Here is a 23,202-nt window from a genome sequence, read left to right on the forward strand (position 1 = left end):
TATGCCACACAACACAAGCAAACTCGAGTATCGGACGAACAAGCGAACAGTACAAAGCTTTGAGACACATAACGTCACGGAACTCAGAACTCATACGAATAACAAAACCCAGCATTCTATACGCTCTCTTGATTATATCCTCGAGGTGCAAGTTAAGCTTCAGCCTCGCGTCCAGTGTTACACCTAAGTCACGGATAACATCTACACGCGGAACAACAGACGAGCCAATGCGATACGGAAACAAGACAAGGGCCTTTTTCCTAGAAAAAGTTAAGACATAGCACTTACTGACATTCAGTGACATGTTATTACAAGCACACCAATGAACAAAGCGTTCGAGTAATTCTTGCAAATAGACACAGTCAGACGAGTTACAGACAGGTAAGAACAATTTTAAATCATCAGCGTACAGCAAGTGACACTCAGAAGGAAGCCGAAGAGTAAGGTCATTGATGAAAAGCACAAACAAAAGCGGTCCCAAATTGCTTCCTTGGGGAACGCCAGAGGCATTAGAGAATACAGAGGACAGGGTCTGATTAACCCTAACACGAATGACACGATTAGACAGGTAAGATACAATCCAACTCACGAGCAAAGGACAGACACAGGACACAGACACAGGATGGCAACAGGATTCCTTTCGAGCGAACGGGTATTGAAACTGTGCTACCCAACGGTTTTCCCCAAAATTTAAAATCTGCTCGAAACCGCCTTTTGTTATGCGCGGCGTGCGCGGTGTCAAAAACGATCCAACAGCAAACCACGAGCGAAAGATTGGCGATAGCATTCGTGAATGAATTAGTCACTGTAGCCGGGTTGGGCCTTCGGCGTCGGCCAAATCGCTTTGTCACGCCGCATCTGAATAACGATTAAGTGGCCCGTATATTGGTATCGCCTCGTATACATCTGAGACCGCCGTCTGAGTGATAAGTAGGGAGAACTTTGGCACAACACTCACACGTGGTTGGTACCGAAAAACGTGAAGACATCGCGGTCTTATCGTATCGATTGTTCCGCCGACCGGCCGGCCGGTGAGTCGGTTAGCGTGCGTACGGCTCAGGTGTTCATTAAATTAGAAGTACTGAAGTCTCTCGACCCGGCAAGATATTCGCTGCACGACGATAACTGACATCTTGCAGGTGTCCGAACACCTGCCCTCGGTTCGGATAAGATTAGTTTCGTTGGCCAAGGTGGTTTGTACCGAGTATAAAAACATGCGAAACGACGCTCAGGACAGTCAAGTACATTGCGGCCTCCAGTTGAAGCCACGAAGGGAACGCTAGGTCAGCACCGCAGTTAAACGTCGTTGCCCAAAACGCATCCTATCAAAATGTTCCGGTTCGCAGTCCTGCTAGTGGCCGTCGTTGCCTGCGCTAGTCTAACGGAAGCGCTTGTAACGCATCCCTGCTCCAATAATCGGCCCCATCTTACCAGTGTCACACTCACCGGCTGCACTCAGATGCCTTGCGAACTGGTCCGTGGCAGCGACATCTGGATGGAGCTGGACTTCCAAGCGCGTAAGTCAACCTGGCCACAGTCGAGCGATGTGGATGGGTTCGTTGTACAGAAAGTACTCACAGTGTACAATTTGTTCTTGTAGCGTTCGCCGCCCAAAATCTGCAATACCGCGTTGTGGCGACGGCCCTCGGCATCACTGCTCCCTACGAACTGCCGCCAGATCGTGCTGCCGCCTGCAACTGGCTAGTCGGAACCACTTGCCCCATCAGCCAGGGCGAGGACGTCTCCAGCACGCTGAGCATGCCGGTTCTGCCAATCTATCCGCTGGTCACGCTGGTGGTTGAAGTTAGTGTGCTCGATGAGGAAACGCGAACTCATGCCTGTTTCGCGGTCGACGCCCGTGTGGTTGTTGCTTAAGTGTTGCTTGTGATAATTTTATTAATAAACATAGATCATTGTTTTCATACCAACTTCGTGATCTACTTTCGTTTTATTCACTGCTGATGGGCATAATCCTGTTTCGTGGAAAGAAAATGTATTGCATAAATTGCAGTGTTCGTTCGTTGGTTGTGCGTTTTCTCATTTCAATGGTATGTTCAAACTCGTAGATGGTGGCGCCATCTATGTATCAGAAGCGAAGCAAATTTCAAAAATTCAATTGGCGATGTTTTGTTATTGATTGAGACACGTGGCGCATCCACAATTGTTTCAGTTACTAATCACACAGTGCGATTCGTTTGTGGTAGTCGTTACTCCTTCAAATATACTTTACATGCTGCGATGGGATCGGTACCGTTTTCTATTTGAAATAGTTCTTTCGCATCGTCCTTTCCGTTGCTTAAGTGTTTAGTCTGTTTCAGTCGGTTCAATAAAACGAATTTCAATGTGTTGTAAAATGATGCAAAATTGAAGACATTTATACTAAATTCTATCGAAATGCAGGAATTCGTTTAGAGTGCAGTTTTCTCGAAACTATGCAACTATCCTCATGGGTCGCACCGTTGCGTAAGAAATCGTGGGGATTGCCCGGTATTGCCGCCAATTAGCGTAGCGCAGCCTTATCGTGATTCCGGAGTGACATCCAGATCCAGGTAGCGACCGATTTCGTACACCTCGTCTCATCCCTGCGAAAAAAGGGAGACCAGCTGGGAGTAATGCGATAACCGCCTTGCGACACTTGAAGTTGCCACCTGTTCGCGGCCATAAATCGATTATGGCGATTATTATCACGGAAGCCACCGTAGAAGAGAAAAACGTGAAGACCAAGTTGGTGCAAAGAACGAACAGCCGAGTTGCGATTTCTGTCAGTACATAGGCCGTTCGTGCGTAACCTTAGATTAACATAGTGGTCAGCTTGGGCGAACGAACGGAGACCGAAAAATGGCCAGCGTCTGCGTACGAGGCGGGCATATAAAAACGAGTGCCAAAAATCGTGCAATTAGACGCCTCGGTGCAGTTGCAGCAAGCACATCAGCCCACTCAGCGAACCTTCAGCGAACGGCTACCCACCCGAAGCCAAGATGATCCGCGTTCTGCTACTGATTGCTCTCGCCCCAGCTCTGGTGTATGGCAGCATCCATCGTGTCTGCACGGGAGCTCGTCCGCAGCCCTTTGATGTTTCAATCGATGGCTGCACTGCTCCCCCTTGCAACCTGGTGCGCGGTCAAGATGTAATTGCTTACATCAGTTTCACCGCCGGTAAGTCTACGGCAAAGAAAGTAGCACCAGTAAGGTACTAACGAATACTTATTCCTCGTTTCGATAGATCGCGCCGTGTTCAACATGACGACGATTCCGACGGCAACGGCCCTCGGTATCACTGCCCCCTACCCGCTGCCGGCTGAGTTCGCTGCCACCTGCAACTGGCTGGAAGGATCGTCCTGTCCGCTGAGCCCGAACGAGGACGTCACTTACAGACTGACGATTCCGGTCCTGTCAATCTACCCCTTGGTCAGTCTGGTCATTGAAATTGACATCGTTGACCAGGACAGTCAAACCGTCGCCTGTTTCCTTGTCGATGCCCAAGTGGTTGTCGCTCCTAGTTTAAAATAAAATTCTGCTATTTGCTGAGTCAACCATTAATTTATTACATTCGTTGGAATTAATGTTAAACTACTCTAGCCTCTAGCTGGAAGCACGTCACAACGTCCTGATTTTGGTCGACCAGCTTCAGTTCCACCGTGAGACTAAGCGTTGGGTAGCTACTAAGCACCGGAAGCTGCAGTTCGTAGGTGACGTCTTCCTTTACCGACACGGGACACTGGCCTCCAACCAGCCACTTACACGCGTCTTGACGGTCGCTCGGCAGCACAAACGGTACCGACAAACCGCCGAAGCTGGCACGCACTTCCGGGCGAAGTGCGGTCAGAGGTCTGTTGGCAGTGAAGTCTACCATGACTTTCGCGTCGTGTCCTTTCGGCAGATCGCAAGGAGCAGAATGGCACCCGGCAACGTCAACCGACGTAGGTAGGGCTCCTTCGGTGCCTGTGGTAGAAACGGTTTCAGCGAGTTAGATAAGCAGCAAATGAAAGAGATCTCGCTCCAATCTTACATTTTTGCACTGCGATCACATCTGCGAGCACCAGGGCGGGTATGCAAACTGCAAACAAACTCACTACCAGCTGCATAGTGATTGATTGTGCGATTGAACAAAGATAGTGAACAAGTAACGGTGAGTTGTGCGGCACAAACCCTTAAATACAGAACCAGGCAATGCTTACCGGCACTACTTAGTGGGTTTCAAGAACTTACAACACGTGTTCGTGTAGAAAACCCGTACTTTCGCGTCTTAAGAGGCGTGACGTGCCATCGTAACTAGTGAGGATTAGGTTGATAAGAAAAACTAGCAAAACTCGATTCGTTCCAGTGTCATTGAACTTGTCAGAACAGTTACAGTTAGTTACGTAATACCTGAGAGAGTACCATAGGGATGTAGTATTTTTATTTACCAAAGATTTATCATTCATATTGAATATTTCAATATATTTCATTTCTGTGAAAACTAATAAATAATAAAGGAAGATACAAAAAACTTTATTGAGAAACAAAGACGTTGTTCAATTAAACACTTACATGTTCCTTCATCGACTAGTTAGTCTTAGTTAGGTTTGTTTAGTAAACGATGAGAGTACCAACTGCTGGAAGATTGTGATTTGCATTCATAATTTATATTTACGTATATTACTAAATTGTAACACCTGATCATTTATACTGTTTATCTAAACCGAAATTTTAACAAAAAAACCCCAAAACTCTTTCAAATTTTAGTGTAGCTTTTTTTAAACAAAGTTCAAACGACAATTGGTAGTAATGTTTTCTTTTGTGGATAATGTTCGTTCATTGTAACGATACAGGATAAATGGTTTTTTAGCGGATATATTTTAATCATAAGTATTCGATTCGATTTCGATCAGACGGCGGTTGTAAAACTGTCACAATTCAAATCAAAACGAGCATAGTGTTTAGGTGAGCTTTTATTTGGGACAGCGCCACCTATAAGTGAACATTACTTACCAAAGTAATGAAAAAGGAAAAACACACTTGAGATTGAAATTAAAAAACAATTTGAAATTATCTTCCAAAAATGATGACAAAATTGAGCGTGAGATTGCATTTCTGTCTGAGTCATCGTATAGCCGAGCTCTTAATAATTGTCGAAGAGAAAATCTATATAAACGATCTTCGTCACACCATGCTAAGTGTTCACATGTTTTCACATGATTGTCTTTGTTGCTATCGCTGATCGTATGAAAACTATTTGAACGAAATGTAAAAATCATCAGTTTTGTATTTCACCATTGGACACACAACATAAGTGTTTTCGACCCGCATTTGTAACTTGATTTCCGGCGGAGTTCTCATAATCTCAATCGATTCTTTGGGGTGTTGTTTTGTAGGCACTGTCAAGCGTTTTCCGGTGTCTCGGGAAGCGTTTGTGCGCCCGGAAGCCATTAATCGATGCACACCGGCAGTTGATAACAGAGCAAAGTATCGCCCTTGCTATTTGTTAGCTCCCAGCGCAGCTTTCCAGTAATCTGGGGAATACGAAGTTAGCAAAGCATGTGATTAGTCCGGTGTCCTACTAACTTGGGAGGCACTCGAGAAACTTACCGGAGGCAGACCAGGATTGACGTAGATATCAGCTGAAAACAACAGTCCCGCAGATCCCTGCAATGGGCAAACAGAGCCCTCACAAGTAGTCGGAGTGATAGTGGCCTTCGTTTTGACATTATTTAGTATGAAGTAAGCTTCGTGTTTCAGAATACTATCCGTCGAGGCGCCTTGAAGCGGAAAATGGGGTAGGAATATCAGAGGAAAATAAAGTTACGTTAATACAAATATTTGATCAATAGTTAATGGTCGCGACTGTATAGTTTTTATTGCCAAAGCGCCACTCGAGACACTAAGCATGGTCACTTCGTAATACATCTGCGTGGGCAGTAAGCTCAGATTTTAATTAACGTCCGATTGAATGATTTTGTTTTATTGCTAGAGTGGCGCCTACGTACTTACCGTTTGCCGTGAATTCAGCCTTAACCCCGACGGTTGTTCCACGTTGCATCGTGCATGGTGCGGTCTTACAGCTGGACAAATTTATTGATAGAACGTCGTATTTGGTGCCTGGTTAAAAAGAAAACAAAATAGAACAATAATTTCACATTGTTATCAATGTGCACTGAATGTCCCAATTAATGCGTCTTTCAATGTTTCTTAATAAGCGGATTACTTGCTTCCACAGGATATTATTACGTCTTTTCAGGCAAAATTGCGTTTGAGCTTTGTCCTATTGCACTTTGTACCGCCAGGGGCACAGATCGTACGTTGCGTTGTAGAATCAAACGGGTACAAAAAATCTCAGTCAATTTGTGCAAGGTTCAAATACGGTGCACAGTAAGGTTTATGAATGAACAGAACTCGTTTACGTGATTATTCGGTGTTTCTTAATCTCGAGCAGAATGATTTTCAATGATACTCAGCAATAGTAACCAATCCGCACGCCGAAGTCGTCTTGTGGCCCTTTTTGTTGGTACCTCCGGTACCACTTATCTACGTACCACCCGAAAGGCGGTTAATGGGTGACGATCAATCTTGTAGCGTGACGTTTTTTCCGGCAATTCACCAGTACAATCCCGGCCCGATTCGTTGGACTTTGGCCTGGATTGTTCACTTACCGCAGTCTTCGAAGATGAGACTGGAGCTGGTGGGCGGATTACGCTGAAGTTGCCACCAGCGGAACCACCAGCGAAGAGGCCCAGCTTCGAGGGAGGTCAAACTAAGCAGCACGCACATCACGCATACCCACACAATGTTCTTCATGTTAGTCTTTACTTCTTTTTTTCTCGCTTACTCAAACTGTTTCGATCGGGAACTTCACGCTCAGTAACCTACGTCTAAATGCGGGATATTCCGCCAAGTATCACGAACGATATGAAGGGTGGCTTTCCGTTGTAACACCGACGAGTGGTACTCGAAGACTAAACGCATCAGTGTGACCGACGGGTCCGGCTACTACCATCCGGAAAGGCTCCGTGGGGCCGGTCAGAATCGCTGATAAGGATCGCGATGGGCCGTTGCTGTCCCTCGGCTTCTGTCTAGCGCATTTATTTTGGTGGTTGGGACCTGATTAGGAATTTACACATTTTCGTGTAAAACGACGTTCGGGTTCCGGTACCTCGGAACTGCAACAACCGACAGCAACTGACAGTCGCGTGATTCACACATTTTTCGGATCTGCCGATAGAGCTCGGTTTCCGCTTGTAAGTCGCATTCCTGCAATGATAAACAATCTGCGCAGCGAAGGTATAAAATGACAGTGCTGTGGCCCAGCTTTGTGGCCTCATTAGCATCAGCACTACACTATGCTTACAGCTCGAAACGGATCTCGTTGGAAAGTCTTCCTAACGATCGCATTGATTGGGCTGTGCAATGGAGCTTTGGCGCAGGTAAGGTAGATCACAGGCAGACTATTCCAACGGAAGGCAACACGATCCTAACACTTTATGTTTCCCGGCCACAGCAGTACGACGTTCACCTGGATAACGTGGAGCGTTTGGAGGGCAGCGAGAACTACTTCTCGTACAACTACACGACCGAAAAGATCTCCGAAATGAAACTTAAGTTCTCGGCCCACATCCAGCAGCACAAAGAACTGGACGACAGCTACTCGGTGGTGGCACTGATATCGCGGGCCGATCTCGCTGAAGGCAGCGAGTACGAAGTGGTGATGGACTTGAAGAAACCGCTCTGCGAGTGGATGAAAACGATCTACAAGACGTACTTCTACGAGGAGCTGGAACCGCTGAGCAATTTGCCACACTTTGACACCTGCCCGCTTCCGGCGGCTGAGTACTGGCTGAAGGACTACGTACTGGACACCGAACCGTACAAGGAGATGATGCAGGAGGGCCGATGGAAGGTTGAGATGAAGCTCATGAAGGGAGACGAGGTGTGCTCGGGAGTTATTACCACGACCACCGTCAAACCGGTAGCTTAGCACTGCACGTTTGGGTATGCCGCTCGAAGTCTCGAAATAAATTCCTTGTAGTACATGACATAGTGGACGGTTGTTCGTAAATTAGAATGAGAAAGGATTCGGAAATGTACCGCAGAGAATCATCAACTTTAAGTTCAACTAGCAAACAAGAAACTGTTGGACGTCATTATTCGACTAGAGTACTGCCACAGTGCAGTTCCTTCCATTACATTCCGTGTTCGACACAAATACTCATCACTTAACCACAAAGTACTTCAGTATCGCAGAAAATGTAAGATGGTTTGGCGAGTTGGAGTCCTTTGAAGATGCGTATGAATCGTTTTGAATCGTTTTCGTATTTTATAAAGTTATATCCAATTTCTCTTTCAGAATGTTGTATTTTCTTTTCAGAGTGATGTAGCATGTGGGAAGCTACGCGAGCCTACCAATTAAACCAATTCTTTCGTTAATTTCACGTACATCGCTCCTCGTGCAGCGAGCACACCCGTTTTCTTGACCCGCAAGTCGGTGGTTGCCCTCCAGAATCCCTCCGGTACGACGATCGGAATCACGGACGAATCGATGTACGCATCCTTCACCCAATATTCGCCTTTCGGAAAGGGACACAACCCTTCCGGTGGTATGAACGGGAGATTGGTGAAGTTCACAAATACGTGCTGGTAGTCGCGGTAGTGAGTCCTGATGAACTCGCAAAATGGGCGCGATGCCAGCTTCATCGGGTACTCATTGTACTGGTTGTTTCCCTGGGCGCTGCGCGCGAAGCTCACGCCGTACTGAGAAAGAGGGTACATATTTTAGAAACAAATCTACTTGTAAAATACATTTTTTTTACCCTAGACTAAGTGCCATACCTCATACTCATCTCCGAGATCAACCAACAATATCCCAGTTCCGTTGAGCACGGATACCGTTCGGTTGAATTTTCGTACACGCAACAATTCCATGTTAAAGATGTCCGATCCATTTATGGTTTCCCAACGGTCGAAATCAACTATTACTTTCAGCAGAGCGCTGGTCAGAGTTAGAGCGTAGAGTAGCACGAAAACTAGCGCGACTTTGATGGAGCGCATGTTGGGTGACATAAAGCCGGTCGGCGCACAGTCCATTACTTTATACTGCGTCGTACGATGGCGTGCACCAATATTCTATATGAGATTGTCCTGCTCATGTTAAGATTAGGCTATCGCGAAAACCTCTAGAGTTTACTCGGACACAGCGGATGTTATCAGATCCTTGTTATGCCCCTGTCTTCGATCAAAACATGAAAAAGAAGAAGCTATCGGTTGCTTAATACGAATAAAGTTTTAGATTAATTTAGGTGTACAGTTTGATAACTAATAATGAAGACCTTGAGCTATGGAATGATACTAAAACTACAATAATGACCATGATCCACGTTGAACGGTCAGTGAGAAAGTTAACGCTAACTTTCAGATATAACGTTGCAGTGTTCTGAAAGTATGTCATTGCGTTTACTTCTTCATTTCATTCGATTTTCATTAAGCATTTTCTCCGACAAATAAGTCACAATTAATGGATTAAGTAACAATAAATGGACTTAACAAAACGGAGAATACAAACAAAGGCCTGATCCCGATGTGATCTTTAAATAATTGTATTGTCGTTCTTAATGTTTTTTTCGTACCGTGGAAATACTTTATTTTACTTTCGACTCAGTTGCACACTATCTCATGTCGCCTTGTACAATCTTGAAAAATAATTCCGCGGCGAGTATGGCCAAGTTTTCTTTGGCTTTGTAAAATAATATATCCAGCTTCCAGAGACCTGGCCGAAAATACTTATTGATTAAATTGGCGTCCATGACTTTGTTCTTGATGTAGTACATCTGTGCCGGCCACGGACACGTTCCGGCATCGGGAAAATTGGTGGTGTCCCGATAAAACTCCCGATAGTCTCTGTAGGTTGTGTTGAGAAACTGCCAGAACGTTTGCATGGGAATTCGGAATGGTGAACGGATGAACTGATTGTTTCCCAGTACACTGTACGACAGTACCAGCGTGAACTGTAGAAAGACAGGAAGAATACGTTCACCAAGATGGAAAATCAACACATTTTTAATAAAACTCACCGAAAAATTGTCGTCCAGATCATGAAACAGTTCAAATTCTCCATCCAATACGGACAAAGTTCGGTTGAACTTGCGAATTCGCATTTTACTTGCATCTAAATATTCTGAACCATTAAACTGCTCAAGTCTTTCGTACATAACTTGCAAGGATCTCTCCGAACCGCACATTTGGATAATCACCAAACCAAGCGTGAAAAGGAAGCACTTTGAAGCGAAGAACTCAAAGATGGAGGTCATTGAGCACATATTCGAATAAACACAATCCGGTACACGTAGACTTTCGGATAGAACTACGATACTGTAAATCACTGAATATATATATGGTTTGGAGTAATTGTCCGACAACATTAATTTTACCTTGCACAGATTGACTGATAGGGTGACACGAGTTGGACGGTCATGCGAGTATGTTGAATGATGCATTGATAACTAAATTATAAAAAGAAGCGTATGAATTACGGTGGGTTCATTCATGACAGTCGTAGTCCAGTAGCACTGTCCTACAAGAATTAATTTTTTATGGACCCCACCGCTACAATCCCGACCCGATTCATTGCACTTTCTCTCATCTGGAATGTTCACTTACCGCAGTCTTCGAAGATGAGACTGGAACTGTTGGGCGTTTCCCGGCCACAAACAAGAAACTGTTGACCTATGGCCACAGTCGATTCTCATGTTTGCACAAGTCGTGTGTTACCTTGGACACTACTTGGCGAATGTTTTTTTCAAGTGCTCCAAAGTTGCAAGCTTGTTAGCATAAACACGATCGTTTGGTCCATAGTCTCCATATTTTCAAATGCAGGTCAAAAACAATTTGTTATCATCTGGCAGTATCGCTCGGAACTGATGGTAGTGGTCCTCCCTTCGTCGTTTTCGAAAACATAGGTTCCTATGACGCCGAGAGTCCATAATGTGCACCCTACAGTTACCATTTCTAGATATAACGGCCTCAATTCAATCGATTGAGAGTAACCCAGATGCGACAACCTTACTTGTTTACGTAGCTGCCATATTTTTAAAATTAATATCCAATATTTCATATAATTTATCCAATTTCTATTGTAGAATGTTGTATATTGTCTTCAGACTGGTGTAGCAAGTGAGAAGCTACGCGAGCCTACCAATTAAACATATTCTTTCGTTAATTTCACATACATTGCTCCTCGTGCAGCGATCACGCCCGTTTCTCTGATCCGCAGCTCGGTGGTTGCTCGCCAGAATCCCTCCGGAACGACGATTGGAATCACGGACGAATCGATGTACGCATCCTTCACCCAATATTCGCCTTTCGGAAAGGGACACAACCCTTCCGGCGGAACAAACGGGAGGTTGGTAAAGTTCAGAAACATGTGCTGGTAGTCGCGGTAGTGAGTCCTGATGAACTCGCAAAATGGGCGCGACGCCAGCTTCATCGGATATGCATCGTACTGGTTGTTTCCCTGGGCGCTGCGTGCGAAGCTCAAGCCGTACTGAGGATGAAGGAAACATATTTTAGATAGTAGATTTTCAAATACAATTACCCTACGCTAAGCGCCATACCTCATACTCATCTCCGAGATCGACCAACACTATACCGGTTCCGTTGAGCACGGACAGCGTTCGGTTGAATTTTCGTACACGCAGCAAGTCGACGTTAAAGATGTCTGATCCATTTATGTGTTCCCAGCGGTCGAAATCGACCACTACCTTCATCAGAGCGCTGGTCAGTGTTGGGGCGTAGAGTAGCACGAAAACTAGCGTGACTGTGATGGAGCGCATGTTGGGTGACATAAGGCCGGTCAGCGCACAGTCCACTATTTTATACTGCGTCGTACGATGGCGTGCGCCAATGTTCTACATGAGATTGTTCCGCACATGTTAAGATTAGGCCATCGCGAAAACAATTATGGTCTCATGCGCATGCTGTAAAGTTTACTCGTACACAGCGGTTGTTATCAGATTCTTGTTATGACTCTGTCTTCAATCAAACCATGAAAAAGAAGGAGCTAAAGGTTGCATAATATGAATAAAGTTTTGAATTAATTGAGTGTACAGTTGATAAATAATAATGCAGACCTTGAGCTATGGAATGATACTAAAACTACAATAATGACCATGATCTACGTTGAACGGTCAGTGAGAAAATTACCGCTAACTTTCAGATATAACGTTGCAGTGTTCTGAAAGTATGTCATTGCGCTTACTTCTTCATTTTATTAGATTTTCATTAGGCAGAATATTTTAAGTTAAAATATCAAGTATAAGAAGTCTTATATGCCGTGTTCTGGAGAAATTGGATGTACGTCTGTAAGTTAGGGCGATCGTGGAGCGTCATACTACTTCCGGTATTACACACAAGGTGGCCCGCGGAAGCGAGAGGCGTTGGTTCATTATGTTTCAGCCAACAGTCTCCGACAAATAAGTCACAATTAATGGATTAAGTCACAATAAATGGACTTAACAAAACGGAGAATACAAACAAAGGCCCGATCCCGATGTGGTCTTTAAATAATTGTATTGTCGTTCTTAATGTTTTTTTTCTATCGTGGAAATACTTTATTTTACTTTCGACTCATTTGTACACTATGACATGTCGCCTCGTACAACTTTGAAAAATAATTCCGTTGCGAATATAGCAAAGCTTTCTTTGGCTTTGTAAACCAATATGTCAATCTTCCAGAGACCCGGCCGAAAATACTTATTGATTAAATTGGCGTCCAAGACCTTATTCTTGACGTAGTAAATCTGTGCCGGCCACGGACACGTTCCGGCATCGGGAAAATTGGTGGTGTCCCGATAAAACTCCCGATAGTCTCTGTAGGTTGTGTTGAGAAACCGGCAGACCTTTTGCAATGGAATTCGGAATGGTGAACGGATGAACTGATTGTTTCCCAGTACACTGTACGACATTACCAGCGTGAACTGCAGAAAGACAGGAAGAATATTACGTTCAGCAAGATGGAAAATTATCACATTGATCATTTTTAATAAAACTCACTGCAAAATTGTCGTCCAGATCATGAAACAGTTCAAATTCTCCGTCCAATACGGACATAGTTCGGTTGAACTTGCGAATTCTTACTTTACTAAAGTCTAAATAATCTGAGCCATTAAACTGCTCAAGTCTATCGTACATAACTTGCAAGGATGTCTCCGAACCGCACATTTGGATAATCACCAAACACAGCGTCAAAAGGAAGCACTTTGAAGCGAAGAACTGGAAGATGGAGGTCTCTGAGCACATATTCGAATAAACTCAATCCGGTACACGTAGACTTTCGGATAGAACTACGATATTGTAAAACACTGAATATATAGGGCTCGGTTAGAAGTAATTGTCCGACAACATTAATTTAACCTTGCACAGATTGACTGATAGGGTGACACGAGTTGGACGGTCTTGCGAGTATGTTGAATGATGCATTGATAACTAAATTATAAAAAGAAGCGTATGAATTACGGTGGGTTCATTCATGACAGTCGTAGTCCAGTAGCAGTGTCCTACAAGAATAAATTTTTTATGGACCCTACCGCTACAATCCCGACCCGATTCTTTGCACTTTTTCTCATCTGGAATGTTCACTTACCGCAGTCTTCGAAGATGAGGCTGGAACTGTTGGGCGGATGACGCTGAACGTTTCCCGGCCACAAACAAGAAACTGTTGACCTATGGCCACAGTCGATTCTCATGTTTGCACATGTCGGGTGTTACCTTGGACACTACTTGGCGAATGTTTTTATCAAGTGCTCCAAAGTTGCAGGCTTGTCAGCATAAACACGATCTTTTGGTCCATAGTATCCATATCTTCAAATGCAGGTCAAAAACAATTTGTTATCATCTGGCGGTATCGCTCGGAACTCATGGTAGTGGTCCTCCCTTCATCGTTTTCGAAAACATAGGTTCCTATGACGCCGAGAGCCCATAATGTGCACCCTACAGTCACCGTTTCTAGATATAACGGCCTCAATTCAATCGATTGAGAGTAACCCATATGCGACAATCTTACATGTTTACGTAGCTGCCATATTTAAAAAAATAATTTCCAATATTTCATATAATTTATCCAATTTCTATTGTAGAATGTTGTATATTGTCTTCAGACTGGTGTAGCAAGTGAGAAGCTACGCTCGCCTACCAATTAAACATATTCTTTCGTTAATTTCACGTACATTGCTCCTCGTGCAGCGATCACGCCCGTTTCTCTGATCCGCAGCTCGGTGGTTGCTCGCCAGAATCCCTCCGGAACGACGATTGGAATCACGGACGAATCGATGTACGCATCCTTCACCCAATATTCGCCTTTCGGAAAGGGACACAACCCTTCCGGCGGAACGAACGGGAGGTTGGTAAAGTTCAGAAACATGTGCTGGTAGTCGCGGTAGTGAGTCCTGATGAACTCGCAAAATGGGCGCGACGCCAGCTTCATCGGATATGCATCGTACTGGTTGTTTCCCTGGGCGCTGCGCGCGAAGCTCAAGCCGTACTGAGGAAGAAGGAAACATATTTTAGATAGTAGATTTTCAAATACAATTACCCTACGCTAGGCGCCATACCTCATACTCATCTCCGAGATCAACCAACAATATCCCAGTTCCGTTGAGCACGGACAGCGTTCGGTTGAATTTTCGTACACGCAGCAAGTCGACGTTAAATATGTCCGATCCATTTATGTGTTCCCAGCGGTCGAAATCGACCACTACCTTCATCAGAGCGCTGGTCAGTGTTGGGGCGTAGAGTAGCACGAAAACTAGCGCGACTGTGATGGAACGCATGTTGAGTGAAATAAGGCCGGTCAGCGTACAGTTCACTATTTTATACTGCGCCACGATGGCGTGCGCCAATGTTCTACATGAGATTGTACCGCTCATGTTAAGATTAGGCCATCGCGGAAACAATTATGGTCTCATGCGCATGCTGTACAGTTTACTCGGACACAGTGGCTGTTATCAGATTCTTGTTATGACCCTGTCTTCGATCAAACCATGAAAAAGAAGGAGCTAAAGGTTGCATAATACGAATAAAGTTTTGGATTAATTGAGTGTACAGTTGATAAGTAATAATGCAGACCTTGAGCTATGGAATGATATTTCAACTAGAAAAATGGCCATGAACCACGTTTATTTATTTATTTATCTAGTTATTTATTTATTTAAAAAACAGTCAACTGGCAACTTAGCCAATTGACAATAAAAACTTAACCTATCACTTACAACTAAGACTAGTCAAACTGACGAAACGCAAAGACGAAGATGGTAACCGATGTTTAACTGAAAACACAGGCGACAGTAACAGGGACGTTGAAGGGTCAATGAGAAAGTTAACGCTAACTTTCGGATATAACGTTGCAGTATGTCTTCCTACTTCCGGCAGCGTCAATTAATAGATTAAGTCACAATAAATGGACTTAACAAAACGGAGAATACAAACAAAGGCCTGATCCCGATGTGGTCTTTAAATAATTGTATTGTCGTTCTTAATGTTTTTTTTTTACCGTGGAAATACTTTATTTTACTTTCGACTCATTTGTTCACTATGACATGTCGCCTCGTACAACTTTGAAAAATAATTCCGTTGCGAATATAGCAAAGCTTTCTTTGGCTTTGTAAACCAATATGTCCACCTTCCAGAGACCTGGCCGAAAATACTTATTGATTAAATTGGCGTCCAAGACTTTATTCTTGATGTAGTACATCTGTGCCGGCCACGGACACGTTCCGGCATCGGGAAAATTGGTGGTGTTCCGATAAAACTCCCGATAGTCTCTGTAGGTTGTGTTGAGAAACCGGCAGAACTTTTGCAATGGAATTCGGAATGGTGAACGGATGAACTGATTGTTTCCCAGTACACTGTACGACAGTACCAGCGTGAACTGCAGAAAGACAGGAAGAATATTACGTTCAGCAAGATGGAAAACCAACACATTTTTAATAAAACTCACTGCAAAATTGTCGTCTAGATCATGAAACAGTTCAAATTCTCCGTCCAATACGGACATAGTTCGGTTGAATTTGCGAATTCGCAATTTACTTGCATCTAAATATTCTGAGCCATTAAACTGCTCAAGTCTATCGTACATAACTTGCAAGGATGTATCCGAACCGCATGTTTGGATAATCACCAAACCAAGCGTCAAAAGGAAGCACTTTGAAGCGAAGAACTGGAAGATGGAGGTCTCTGAGCACATATTCGAATAAACTCAATCCGGTACACGTAGACTTTCGGATAGAACTACGATATTGTAAAACACTGAATATATGGGGCTCGGTTAGAAGTAATTGTCCGACAACATTAATTTTACCTTACACAGATTTACTGATAGGGTGACACGAGTTGGACGGTCTTGCGAGTATGTTGAATGATGCATTGATAACTAAATTATAAAAAGCGTACGAACTACGCTGGGGTCATTCATGACAGCCATGGTCCACTATCACTGTCGTATGAGATTTTTTTTGGGTTAAAAACAGAAAATTAAATGAAAAAGGTGAAATTATTGTGATAATAATATTAACGCATTATCATGATTAATTGGCTCTTGGCTGTTGCCATTACTCCTTGAACTAAAAGAGTCTATGAAATTGTGCGACGATTTTTGCACAAGACCAAAAAACCAACTGAACGGATACAGCTTTCTCGATAAAATGTATTTATTATTTATTATTTGAACGGACGGAGCCGTTCCAACCTTAAGTTTTACTTCAAGGTTTTGCAACTTAAGTTGATGCACTGTTACGATTCGAACTCACGTCTTTCGCATAGAAACTGATTGATCGGTGAGCGCAGATCTTCGGGCGAGCTACTTTTCGATAGACGAACACAAAACTTTAGAATTTAATCGCAATGTTTGCTACTAGTTTTGAGCTTTCACCAATTCTACTGTCTATTTTAAGGGTTTCTTCCTGCGTTCGGAATTCTATATTACTTCTTTTAAACTCTTTTGCACACTACATCATGCCGTTTCGCACTCGGAAATAAAGGTCTATTACGACTACGGCAAACTCCTCTTTGTCGATATAAAATATTAGTTTCAGTTTCCAGAGGCCTGGCTGAAAGTACTCGTTGATAAATTTGGCGTCCAAAACCTTGTTCTTGACGTAGTACACTTGGGACGCCATCGGACACGTGCCGACTTCCGGAAAATTGGTGGTGTTCCGATAGAACTCCCGATAGTCTCTGTAGGTTGTATTGAGAAACTGGCAGAACTTTTGCAATGGAATTTTGTACGGTGACAGGATAAATTGATTATTTCCTAGTACACTGTACGATAGGGAAACCGTGAACTGCAGAAACACAAACAAGGAAACAGTAAGCAAGACAAAATGATAAGCTTATTTATTCGATGTTTTCGACCAAACTTACCGTGTAACTGTCGTTCAGGTCACGCAAAATTTCGAGTTCTCCATCCAACACGGACATTGTCCGATTGTACTTGCGAATTCGTATTTTACTCGCCGTCAAGTAATCTGAACCATTAATCTGCTCTATTCTCTCGTACATAACTTCGGTAGATTTTTCCCATCCCATCATTTGGACCACTGCCAGACCAAATGTCAAAAGGAAGCACTGTAGTAAGAAGAACTTGAAGTTGGCGGTCTCCGAGCACATATTCAAATAACCACAATCCAGTACACGGAGACTTTCGGATAGAACTACGATATTGTCAACCACTAAATATATATACGTCGATTTGGAGTAATTGTCGGATGACATTAATTTTACATTGCACAGATTGACTGATACGGTGACATGAGTTAGACGTTCGTGTGACCATCGACCATCGATAAATGACAAACAGAATCAGAAAGGTGTGTCTGCTTTCGACTATAAAGTTTCGCCGACTCTTTGGATTCTAATAGCATTTGGTTATGAATAACAATCGTCCCACCACCAATGGAACTATTCTAAAAATAGGAACTATTCTAAAAATGAATTTTGAATAAATCTAATTTAGTTGGTTAAAAGGTATGTAAAAAAAGAAAGAGAATAAGTTATCGAAAATTTCAAAACAAAAATTGGTTTATTCTACGCAAGACCTGTTCGTGAGTAATGTGTGTAAATGTGAAGCGCTATGACACGTCACTTTGGAAGTTCGCCAATGATATCCCAACACATCGCTGCGAGGAAGTTGTCATCATTAGAATACATTTCGGAATGCACCAAATGTTTAAAAAACAAAATAGAATCAATATTTACTAGCTATCCTATCACCGACAGCATTGATAGACTTGTAACCTGACATTGCATTGCATCGGAAGCTAACACGATAGCACAGTTTTGCTATTCACTGATCATCCAATTGATCGTTTCTGTTCCTTCCTTCTGGTAGGTTGCAGTTTCAGATGAGATTGGTTAACCGACTGTCCACAGCTCCTCTTACACAATCTTAGCCGGGACCTCGAAGCAGGTGATCGAACGGCCACTCTTTGTCTGCAGCTCCCAGTGAATGGTCATACTTGGAATCTTGGGGTAAATTTCCAAGATATCGAAGCTACGCTTGTACACCACCGGCACGTCTGCCTTCAGCGGGCAGCCAACTTTAGTTTCACCGTCCTCCGCGAACAAATACTGGCAGGCACTGGTACCGTCGACACCGATGAACGGTAGCGGAAGGCCCACAATTTTGGCATACACAGCCGTAGTAAGGCTCTTTACGTCTTCGGCTGGGGAATTGGTGTATAACATCAGATGGGCATAAAGTTAATAAAGCAGTAACGATAGATGAGCTACTTACTTGGAGTGAACTTTTGGTTGATGGTCACCGCGGTTTTTCGCTTTAGCTTGCATGGGCCTTTCGCACAGTCACTAATGTCGATCACATTTTCCTCGATCGGTACCACGCTGCGAGTATCTGCGAACGATGGAAACGAATTCGAACAAAAGACTTCAACGATCGCGCAGGCAACGAACCGCCTGAAAGTAGGCTTCATGCTTACCACCGCACGATTCTACGACCGTTCCGTATGCGTAGTCGCACAGGCCGCAAACGGCAACGAGCAGGGCCAACACGGAAAAGGCTTTCATTTTCTCTGAGCTAGATGTAGGTACGCAGGCTGATTAACACCGACACTGACCGTGGGAGCGAATCTGTGTGAAGAGCATTCAGTTTCCGTTAGTAATTGCGTGTGTGAAAATCCGACAGGGAAATTCATTGGATTTGAACAGCGTGCTGTTGAAAAACATTTCTTGGAAAAAGTTTCACTGCATTTGAGTTCAGCGCCATTGTTGCGAATTGATAACGAAACAAGACGCACGTGTGAAGGCAGTCAGTCCGGAGAAGTTTTCCATCGCTAGCCGGCTTCATTGGTCTCATCGTTGCGGCAAACAGGTTGCGTGAAGCTGCCTCCGGTTTCCGCGCAAATGCGTCACGGTGGCAACAGACAGGTTTTATGTACCCCGGAAGGGCAAAGGTGTAATAACGTTCCTCACGTTCCTGTAATTGAACGAGCTCGTTTTTCTGTAAAGCGTACCTTATCTCGGAGATGTAAATTTTTCATCTCTCTCAATTAACGTAACGTGTATTCGTCTGCTGTAACCAAGTATAGAATTGCTTCTGCATAGTGTGCAAAAGTGCTCACGGTAAAAGTTGAATATGACATAAGCATTGTTATGTAAACGTTTCTAAACCACACGCCAGCATACAACCTGGGGTCTTTCACTTAAGCACATTGCCCGAGTACGTAAATGACCAACCGGCGCAAACAAATGTAGAGCAAACAATAATTTGACCTTCACAAAAGATGTTTCACGCGTTCTCTCTTTTCGTTGTGTTTCACTCTCCAAAACCACTGCGCTTGCCGGCGTAATTTGCATGTTCAGCACCACGGTGTAGAAACGTCCATCAATACACAACTTCTTGTGACACACCGGCGCACCGGACCGGACCACCAGCAGACTGGCCCACCGACGGCAAAAGATGGTTTACAAATTTACACCACTGTCCACTTCACGCTCGGTCGAGTGAATGTGAAGGGGTTTTGCACAATTGCTTCATCGGCGTGACATCAATTGCTTGTTCAGAAGTTAAACAGGAAGCCACCAACCACAGTCTAGGCCATCCACAACGGTGCTTGGCGCAAGCATCTAACAACCTGGTCACTTACACTTTCAGCTCTTTCACTTTTACACCACCTAGTGGGTATTCTCTTTCCCAAGCGAGAAGCTCTCCAGATATCGTAATGGGACGAGATCTTTAGGACTCTCCTCACCGGTAGAACGTTCAACTGCGAATGATGTGGCTGCTGGTGGCCGAATGGCGTTTTAGCTTTTATATGTTCACTTCCCACGCCATTAAAACGAAGCTCCCCGAGGTGGCGTCAGGCGGTGTGATAAGCGTGTGGTGATGACGAAGGGACCGGAACAGCGCGCCGAACACACCAGAGTCTGACCTTAGCATCGTCTACGCCCTGGATCGTACGTGAGCGGAACGTTGATCTTAGAGTTTTCGATTTCTCAACGTCGCGTCGTTAGCTTGACAGCACGCCACCCGTAAGGAATGGTAGGACCTTTTTCGTTATTCTTCCGCCCCGCAGTCGGACGTCCTTTTCTCTCCCAACCACGTGCGTTTAGTCACAGCCCCACAGCTGGAATTAGCTTGCGTGCTGCTAGTGACAGTGCAATGTGTAGGAAGTGATCGAGCATTGCAAGGAAGATGCATAATTTATCCCTTCACGGATTTAGACTCCCCGGGGTGCTGGCGTACGGCGCAATGAATTTATTACGAAGCTCAGGAGGAGGTCCGATTCGATTAGCAGACGTTCGATCGCTTTTCCCAAGCATATACTGTGCCACAACTCAACCACACCAGACACTCCAACGTGGATGTGTATCCTTGAAACGCAAAGGTTATTGTACCGGGACCGTCGGACCGTCGTTCACGCCTTCGTTTGAAATTAATCAATTCTAACTCGCACGTCGCGTCCGAATACCAGCTGGTGGCGGACACACTATTGGGATGGTTTCCTGCTTCTGAATCGCATAAAGAGCACCCAAAAATGTGGATGTTTTTGAAAAATGCTAATCATGTTTATTTTTGTTCGATACTCGAGACAGCATCATCGACATGTCCACCGTGTTGTCGCTTTTATGTGACTCCATTGGACGTGCCATTCTAAAATGGAACTCTGACAAACAAAGAATCTTCTACTTCTTGACCCGCCAGTGTGTATTGGTTTGTTGATTTGCCGATGTACAACAATAAAGAGCGCACGGAGCAACATAGGAGTTGGAAGCAGGAGAGTTGAAAGCGATCGTGGAATTTCAATTGAATCCGACGTCAGCTTGCTGCTATTTTCCGTTAAGTGATTCGTTATCGATTGCTTCTGTGACGATGATGATGAAGGGAATTGTAAAAAGGCTTCATGTTTCAATCACGATCAATATCGGGTCACCCATTCACCTGCCTTGGAATCGAAGCAGTGAGCTTTAATTACTCGCACCACTAATAAAACGAATTGAAATATTGTTGTTCTCTCAAACACTGTTCTCATAAAATCCGTTAGCCATAACGGATTTTATGGTCATCCTCGTCCGCGGAATAATTATTAATTCAACACTCGTCCCAGGTACCCGATGAGCCTCATGTTTTCCCCATTCTACGCTTCTGCTGCCCCACCAGACGTTTAGCGAATATTTCTGCCCGATATTGAAATCCTAGTTATCCTAGCCTCAGAGGTCAAAGTTTACGCATCGCTCTAGCAGCGAAGAAACACGGACTGAAACTTACTATTTCGGGAAACTGAACACACACGTAAGTTGCACTCGCAGACGGTGCTCGATGGCTACTGATGGCTGCGATTCGGGCTCGAAACGTCTAGACCTCTGTCGCGCCCAGTCCCCTCGCAGGCCGCGAAGCCTTGCGAGCTCGAATACACGCCAATTACACCTCGCCGTAGCCGAGCAGGGCCAACCGGACCGGAGTTCCTTGTTTCGCTAGCCCGCTGCCAAAGCCATCCGAGCCAGTTTCTCGCACCTCCGTGACATTAGACACACTTATCAACACCTAGATGCTCAAGGCTAGCCAGGGCCTAGTGCAGTGGTGAAGGTGCAGAAGACCACACATATCTTCCACAGATTAGCGGGAGAAACGTCGTGAACATCTGTGATGAATTCCACTATGCCGAAGGCGTTGGTGGAATGATGCCACCGTGCGGAACCGGAATTATGCAAGAAATGTTTCGCTCCTCTGAACCGGCCTTGTTTGGACTGGACTTGCCATTGGCACTTTGAAGAGGGTCATGTCCTTGACGCTACCAAAACAAAGCGAAACGAGAAGTAGGCACAAAAAATAAGCTTACAGAAAGACATCTGCTTCGGATACAAATAACCTTGAATAAATGCGTCAACGAGATTACAAACAACGCAAGCTTCCGGCTGGTGGATTCTTCGTTCCCATCGGAGAATCTCAGGTGTGGCCTGAATTCCAATGTTTGCTACGTCACTAACAGAATATGATAGCGACTTAGCTTTTGTTTACCATTAAATAATGCAGAGAAAAAGTGAAAATGTTTAATCGATTGTCGCAACACTCAAATTTACAGCTGCAACTTACAAGCACATGGTTGTTGCATTTGCTTCTGACAAAAAATGGAGAAAGCAGCCAAACGATAATCTATGTTTTCCCCATTGGAAATGTTCAGATTCTTTTCAGTCAGTTTCGTCAGCGCCCAAACCGTCATTTCAAAACTGATTGGTCCGTTTATTCGAGCCACTGCCCGCCAGATGACGCTAGAGTTGCGTCGAATTCGAAAACGAACCGTAAAAGTATTTCTTGAAGAAACAAAGGACACTCAACAGACACACACACACCACGCACACGCATCCGATTGTACACGTTTATTTTACATTTAAACTAAATTACAACAACGAGATCACATTTGTTTGGTTCGCTGTTTCCCGAGGTCTGCAGCGCTCCCTGGCGGTCAGATAGCGAAGCTAGGCTCGTTCATTTTGTTGATTTGACACTTGGCGCTGCCACCCACACACTGGCACCGCGCTTGGAGCACGCGAGTGTGCGTGGAGACCAGCGGAGCAGCTCCGCTTACAAACGTCTGTGGCTCATTCGTTCGTTCCGAGTTCGAGCGATCGTTTGTTTTGTGTGTGGGGTGGTTGTTCCGTCATCCGTTGGTGTGGTACGCGTTTTTATTTTTTTTCTACGGCGTGTGGCGTGCGAGCGGATTTTTCCCT

General features: G+C 44.4%; 14 protein-coding genes across 14 annotated transcripts in view; 3 read left to right on the forward strand and 11 right to left on the reverse strand.

The window, feature by feature from the left end:
- LOC128270260 (uncharacterized) overlaps positions 1-304 on the reverse strand; it is a 17,198-nt gene extending 16,894 nt beyond the window's left edge. Inside the window, exon 1 of the mRNA XM_053007662.1 lies at positions 289-304. Coding sequence (XP_052863622.1) covers positions 289-304 — 16 coding nt within the window. The remainder of the gene's footprint in view (positions 1-288) is intronic.
- Positions 305-1,330: 1,026 nt separating this feature from the next.
- Positions 1,331-1,875, forward strand: LOC128270262 (NPC intracellular cholesterol transporter 2 homolog a-like). The gene is made up of 2 exons (XM_053007663.1): positions 1,331-1,517; positions 1,601-1,875. The coding sequence occupies exons 1-2, from the start codon at positions 1,331-1,333 to the stop codon at positions 1,873-1,875; spliced, it is 462 nt and encodes a 153-aa protein (XP_052863623.1).
- Positions 1,876-2,978: 1,103 nt separating this feature from the next.
- LOC128270263 (NPC intracellular cholesterol transporter 2-like) lies at positions 2,979-3,510 on the forward strand. Its single transcript, XM_053007664.1, has 2 exons — positions 2,979-3,156; positions 3,224-3,510. The coding sequence occupies exons 1-2, from the start codon at positions 2,979-2,981 to the stop codon at positions 3,508-3,510; spliced, it is 465 nt and encodes a 154-aa protein (XP_052863624.1).
- A 55-nt stretch (positions 3,511-3,565) lies between these two features.
- On the reverse strand, positions 3,566-4,085 carry LOC128274278 (NPC intracellular cholesterol transporter 2-like). The gene is made up of 2 exons (XM_053012414.1): positions 4,010-4,085; positions 3,566-3,942 (listed from the first exon to the last, which is right to left on the reverse strand). Exons 1-2 carry the CDS (start codon positions 4,083-4,085, stop codon positions 3,566-3,568), a joined length of 453 nt encoding a protein of 150 aa, XP_052868374.1.
- A 1,172-nt stretch (positions 4,086-5,257) lies between these two features.
- Positions 5,258-6,919, reverse strand: LOC128271890 (NPC intracellular cholesterol transporter 2-like). Its single transcript, XM_053009566.1, has 4 exons — positions 6,630-6,919; positions 5,971-6,078; positions 5,569-5,738; positions 5,258-5,492 (listed from the first exon to the last, which is right to left on the reverse strand). Exons 1-4 carry the CDS (start codon positions 6,772-6,774, stop codon positions 5,409-5,411), a joined length of 507 nt encoding a protein of 168 aa, XP_052865526.1. The 5' UTR covers positions 6,775-6,919; the 3' UTR covers positions 5,258-5,408.
- A 382-nt stretch (positions 6,920-7,301) lies between these two features.
- Positions 7,302-8,009, forward strand: LOC128271889 (uncharacterized). The gene is made up of 2 exons (XM_053009565.1): positions 7,302-7,400; positions 7,475-8,009. Exons 1-2 carry the CDS (start codon positions 7,317-7,319, stop codon positions 7,949-7,951), a joined length of 561 nt encoding a protein of 186 aa, XP_052865525.1. The 5' UTR covers positions 7,302-7,316; the 3' UTR covers positions 7,952-8,009.
- Positions 8,010-8,379: 370 nt separating this feature from the next.
- Positions 8,380-9,021, reverse strand: LOC128271888 (uncharacterized). The gene is made up of 2 exons (XM_053009563.1): positions 8,803-9,021; positions 8,380-8,724 (listed from the first exon to the last, which is right to left on the reverse strand). The coding sequence occupies exons 1-2, from the start codon at positions 9,019-9,021 to the stop codon at positions 8,380-8,382; spliced, it is 564 nt and encodes a 187-aa protein (XP_052865523.1).
- A 614-nt stretch (positions 9,022-9,635) lies between these two features.
- Positions 9,636-10,208, reverse strand: LOC128270264 (uncharacterized). Its single transcript, XM_053007665.1, has 2 exons — positions 10,041-10,208; positions 9,636-9,974 (listed from the first exon to the last, which is right to left on the reverse strand). The coding sequence occupies exons 1-2, from the start codon at positions 10,206-10,208 to the stop codon at positions 9,636-9,638; spliced, it is 507 nt and encodes a 168-aa protein (XP_052863625.1).
- A 956-nt stretch (positions 10,209-11,164) lies between these two features.
- Positions 11,165-11,798, reverse strand: LOC128274024 (uncharacterized). The gene is made up of 2 exons (XM_053012107.1): positions 11,580-11,798; positions 11,165-11,509 (listed from the first exon to the last, which is right to left on the reverse strand). The coding sequence occupies exons 1-2, from the start codon at positions 11,796-11,798 to the stop codon at positions 11,165-11,167; spliced, it is 564 nt and encodes a 187-aa protein (XP_052868067.1).
- An 804-nt stretch (positions 11,799-12,602) lies between these two features.
- Positions 12,603-13,218, reverse strand: LOC128270265 (uncharacterized). The gene is made up of 2 exons (XM_053007667.1): positions 13,018-13,218; positions 12,603-12,941 (listed from the first exon to the last, which is right to left on the reverse strand). The coding sequence occupies exons 1-2, from the start codon at positions 13,183-13,185 to the stop codon at positions 12,603-12,605; spliced, it is 507 nt and encodes a 168-aa protein (XP_052863627.1). The 5' UTR covers positions 13,186-13,218.
- Positions 13,219-14,158: 940 nt separating this feature from the next.
- Positions 14,159-14,792, reverse strand: LOC128274025 (uncharacterized). Its single transcript, XM_053012108.1, has 2 exons — positions 14,574-14,792; positions 14,159-14,503 (listed from the first exon to the last, which is right to left on the reverse strand). Exons 1-2 carry the CDS (start codon positions 14,790-14,792, stop codon positions 14,159-14,161), a joined length of 564 nt encoding a protein of 187 aa, XP_052868068.1.
- A 758-nt stretch (positions 14,793-15,550) lies between these two features.
- Positions 15,551-16,204, reverse strand: LOC128270266 (uncharacterized). The gene is made up of 2 exons (XM_053007668.1): positions 15,959-16,204; positions 15,551-15,889 (listed from the first exon to the last, which is right to left on the reverse strand). Exons 1-2 carry the CDS (start codon positions 16,202-16,204, stop codon positions 15,551-15,553), a joined length of 585 nt encoding a protein of 194 aa, XP_052863628.1.
- A 760-nt stretch (positions 16,205-16,964) lies between these two features.
- LOC128270267 (uncharacterized) lies at positions 16,965-17,716 on the reverse strand. Its single transcript, XM_053007669.1, has 2 exons — positions 17,380-17,716; positions 16,965-17,300 (listed from the first exon to the last, which is right to left on the reverse strand). The coding sequence occupies exons 1-2, from the start codon at positions 17,623-17,625 to the stop codon at positions 16,965-16,967; spliced, it is 582 nt and encodes a 193-aa protein (XP_052863629.1). The 5' UTR covers positions 17,626-17,716.
- Positions 17,717-18,181: 465 nt separating this feature from the next.
- On the reverse strand, positions 18,182-21,848 carry LOC128272215 (NPC intracellular cholesterol transporter 2 homolog a). Its single transcript, XM_053009980.1, has 4 exons — positions 21,743-21,848; positions 18,954-19,104; positions 18,752-18,868; positions 18,182-18,680 (listed from the first exon to the last, which is right to left on the reverse strand). Exons 2-4 carry the CDS (start codon positions 19,039-19,041, stop codon positions 18,394-18,396), a joined length of 492 nt encoding a protein of 163 aa, XP_052865940.1. The 5' UTR covers positions 19,042-19,104; positions 21,743-21,848; the 3' UTR covers positions 18,182-18,393.
- Between the last annotated feature and the right edge of the window lie 1,354 nt (positions 21,849-23,202).

The sequence above is a fragment of the Anopheles cruzii genome, chromosome 3 (assembly GCF_943734635.1).
Source record: "Anopheles cruzii chromosome 3, idAnoCruzAS_RS32_06, whole genome shotgun sequence".
Lineage (NCBI taxonomy): Eukaryota > Metazoa > Arthropoda > Insecta > Diptera > Culicidae > Anopheles > Anopheles cruzii.

Excerpts from the sequence above, each read along its gene's own strand:
- LOC128270265 (XM_053007667.1), bottom strand. The coding sequence starts at position 13,185 with ATGTGCGGTTCGGAGACATCCTTGCAAGTTATGTACGATAGACTTGAG. Across the intron at positions 12,942-13,017 it reads ATCTGGACGACAATTTTGCA|TTCACGCTGGTAATGTCGTA; the intron begins GTGAGTTTTATT and ends GTCTTTCTGCAG.
- LOC128270264 (XM_053007665.1), bottom strand. The coding sequence starts at position 10,208 with ATGTGCGGTTCGGAGAGATCCTTGCAAGTTATGTACGAAAGACTTGAG. Across the intron at positions 9,975-10,040 it reads ATCTGGACGACAATTTTTCG|TTCACGCTGGTACTGTCGTA; the intron begins GTGAGTTTTATT and ends GTCTTTCTACAG.
- LOC128274278 (XM_053012414.1), bottom strand. The coding sequence starts at position 4,085 with ATGCAGCTGGTAGTGAGTTTGTTTGCAGTTTGCATACCCGCCCTGGTG. Across the intron at positions 3,943-4,009 it reads TGTGATCGCAGTGCAAAAAT|GCACCGAAGGAGCCCTACCT; the intron begins GTAAGATTGGAG and ends TTTCTACCACAG.
- LOC128271890 (XM_053009566.1), bottom strand. The coding sequence starts at position 6,774 with ATGAAGAACATTGTGTGGGTATGCGTGATGTGCGTGCTGCTTAGTTTG. Across the intron at positions 5,739-5,970 it reads GGCTGAATTCACGGCAAACG|GCGCCTCGACGGATAGTATT; the intron begins GTAAGTACGTAG and ends TTCCGCTTCAAG. Across the intron at positions 5,493-5,568 it reads TCAATCCTGGTCTGCCTCCG|ATTACTGGAAAGCTGCGCTG; the intron begins GTAAGTTTCTCG and ends CGTATTCCCCAG.
- LOC128270267 (XM_053007669.1), bottom strand. The coding sequence starts at position 17,625 with ATGTGCTCGGAGACCGCCAACTTCAAGTTCTTCTTACTACAGTGCTTC. Across the intron at positions 17,301-17,379 it reads ACCTGAACGACAGTTACACG|TTCACGGTTTCCCTATCGTA; the intron begins GTAAGTTTGGTC and ends GTGTTTCTGCAG.
- LOC128271888 (XM_053009563.1), bottom strand. The coding sequence starts at position 9,021 with ATGCGCTCCATCAAAGTCGCGCTAGTTTTCGTGCTACTCTACGCTCTA. Across the intron at positions 8,725-8,802 it reads ATCTCGGAGATGAGTATGAG|TACGGCGTGAGCTTCGCGCG; the intron begins GTATGGCACTTA and ends CCTCTTTCTCAG.
- LOC128270262 (XM_053007663.1), top strand. The coding sequence starts at position 1,331 with ATGTTCCGGTTCGCAGTCCTGCTAGTGGCCGTCGTTGCCTGCGCTAGT. Across the intron at positions 1,518-1,600 it reads GGAGCTGGACTTCCAAGCGC|CGTTCGCCGCCCAAAATCTG; the intron begins GTAAGTCAACCT and ends TTGTTCTTGTAG.
- LOC128270266 (XM_053007668.1), bottom strand. The coding sequence starts at position 16,204 with ATGTGCTCAGAGACCTCCATCTTCCAGTTCTTCGCTTCAAAGTGCTTC. Across the intron at positions 15,890-15,958 it reads ATCTAGACGACAATTTTGCA|TTCACGCTGGTACTGTCGTA; the intron begins GTGAGTTTTATT and ends GTCTTTCTGCAG.
- LOC128274025 (XM_053012108.1), bottom strand. The coding sequence starts at position 14,792 with ATGCGTTCCATCACAGTCGCGCTAGTTTTCGTGCTACTCTACGCCCCA. Across the intron at positions 14,504-14,573 it reads ATCTCGGAGATGAGTATGAG|TACGGCTTGAGCTTCGCGCG; the intron begins GTATGGCGCCTA and ends CTTCTTCCTCAG.
- LOC128274024 (XM_053012107.1), bottom strand. The coding sequence starts at position 11,798 with ATGCGCTCCATCACAGTCACGCTAGTTTTCGTGCTACTCTACGCCCCA. Across the intron at positions 11,510-11,579 it reads ATCTCGGAGATGAGTATGAG|TACGGCTTGAGCTTCGCACG; the intron begins GTATGGCGCTTA and ends CTTCATCCTCAG.
- LOC128271889 (XM_053009565.1), top strand. The coding sequence starts at position 7,317 with ATGCTTACAGCTCGAAACGGATCTCGTTGGAAAGTCTTCCTAACGATC. Across the intron at positions 7,401-7,474 it reads GCAATGGAGCTTTGGCGCAG|CAGTACGACGTTCACCTGGA; the intron begins GTAAGGTAGATC and ends TCCCGGCCACAG.
- LOC128270263 (XM_053007664.1), top strand. The coding sequence starts at position 2,979 with ATGATCCGCGTTCTGCTACTGATTGCTCTCGCCCCAGCTCTGGTGTAT. Across the intron at positions 3,157-3,223 it reads TTACATCAGTTTCACCGCCG|ATCGCGCCGTGTTCAACATG; the intron begins GTAAGTCTACGG and ends TCGTTTCGATAG.
- LOC128272215 (XM_053009980.1), bottom strand. The coding sequence starts at position 19,041 with ATGAAAGCCTTTTCCGTGTTGGCCCTGCTCGTTGCCGTTTGCGGCCTG. Across the intron at positions 18,869-18,953 it reads GGTCGTAGAATCGTGCGGTG|ATACTCGCAGCGTGGTACCG; the intron begins GTAAGCATGAAG and ends CATCGTTCGCAG. Across the intron at positions 18,681-18,751 it reads CAACCAAAAGTTCACTCCAA|CCGAAGACGTAAAGAGCCTT; the intron begins GTAAGTAGCTCA and ends CCAATTCCCCAG.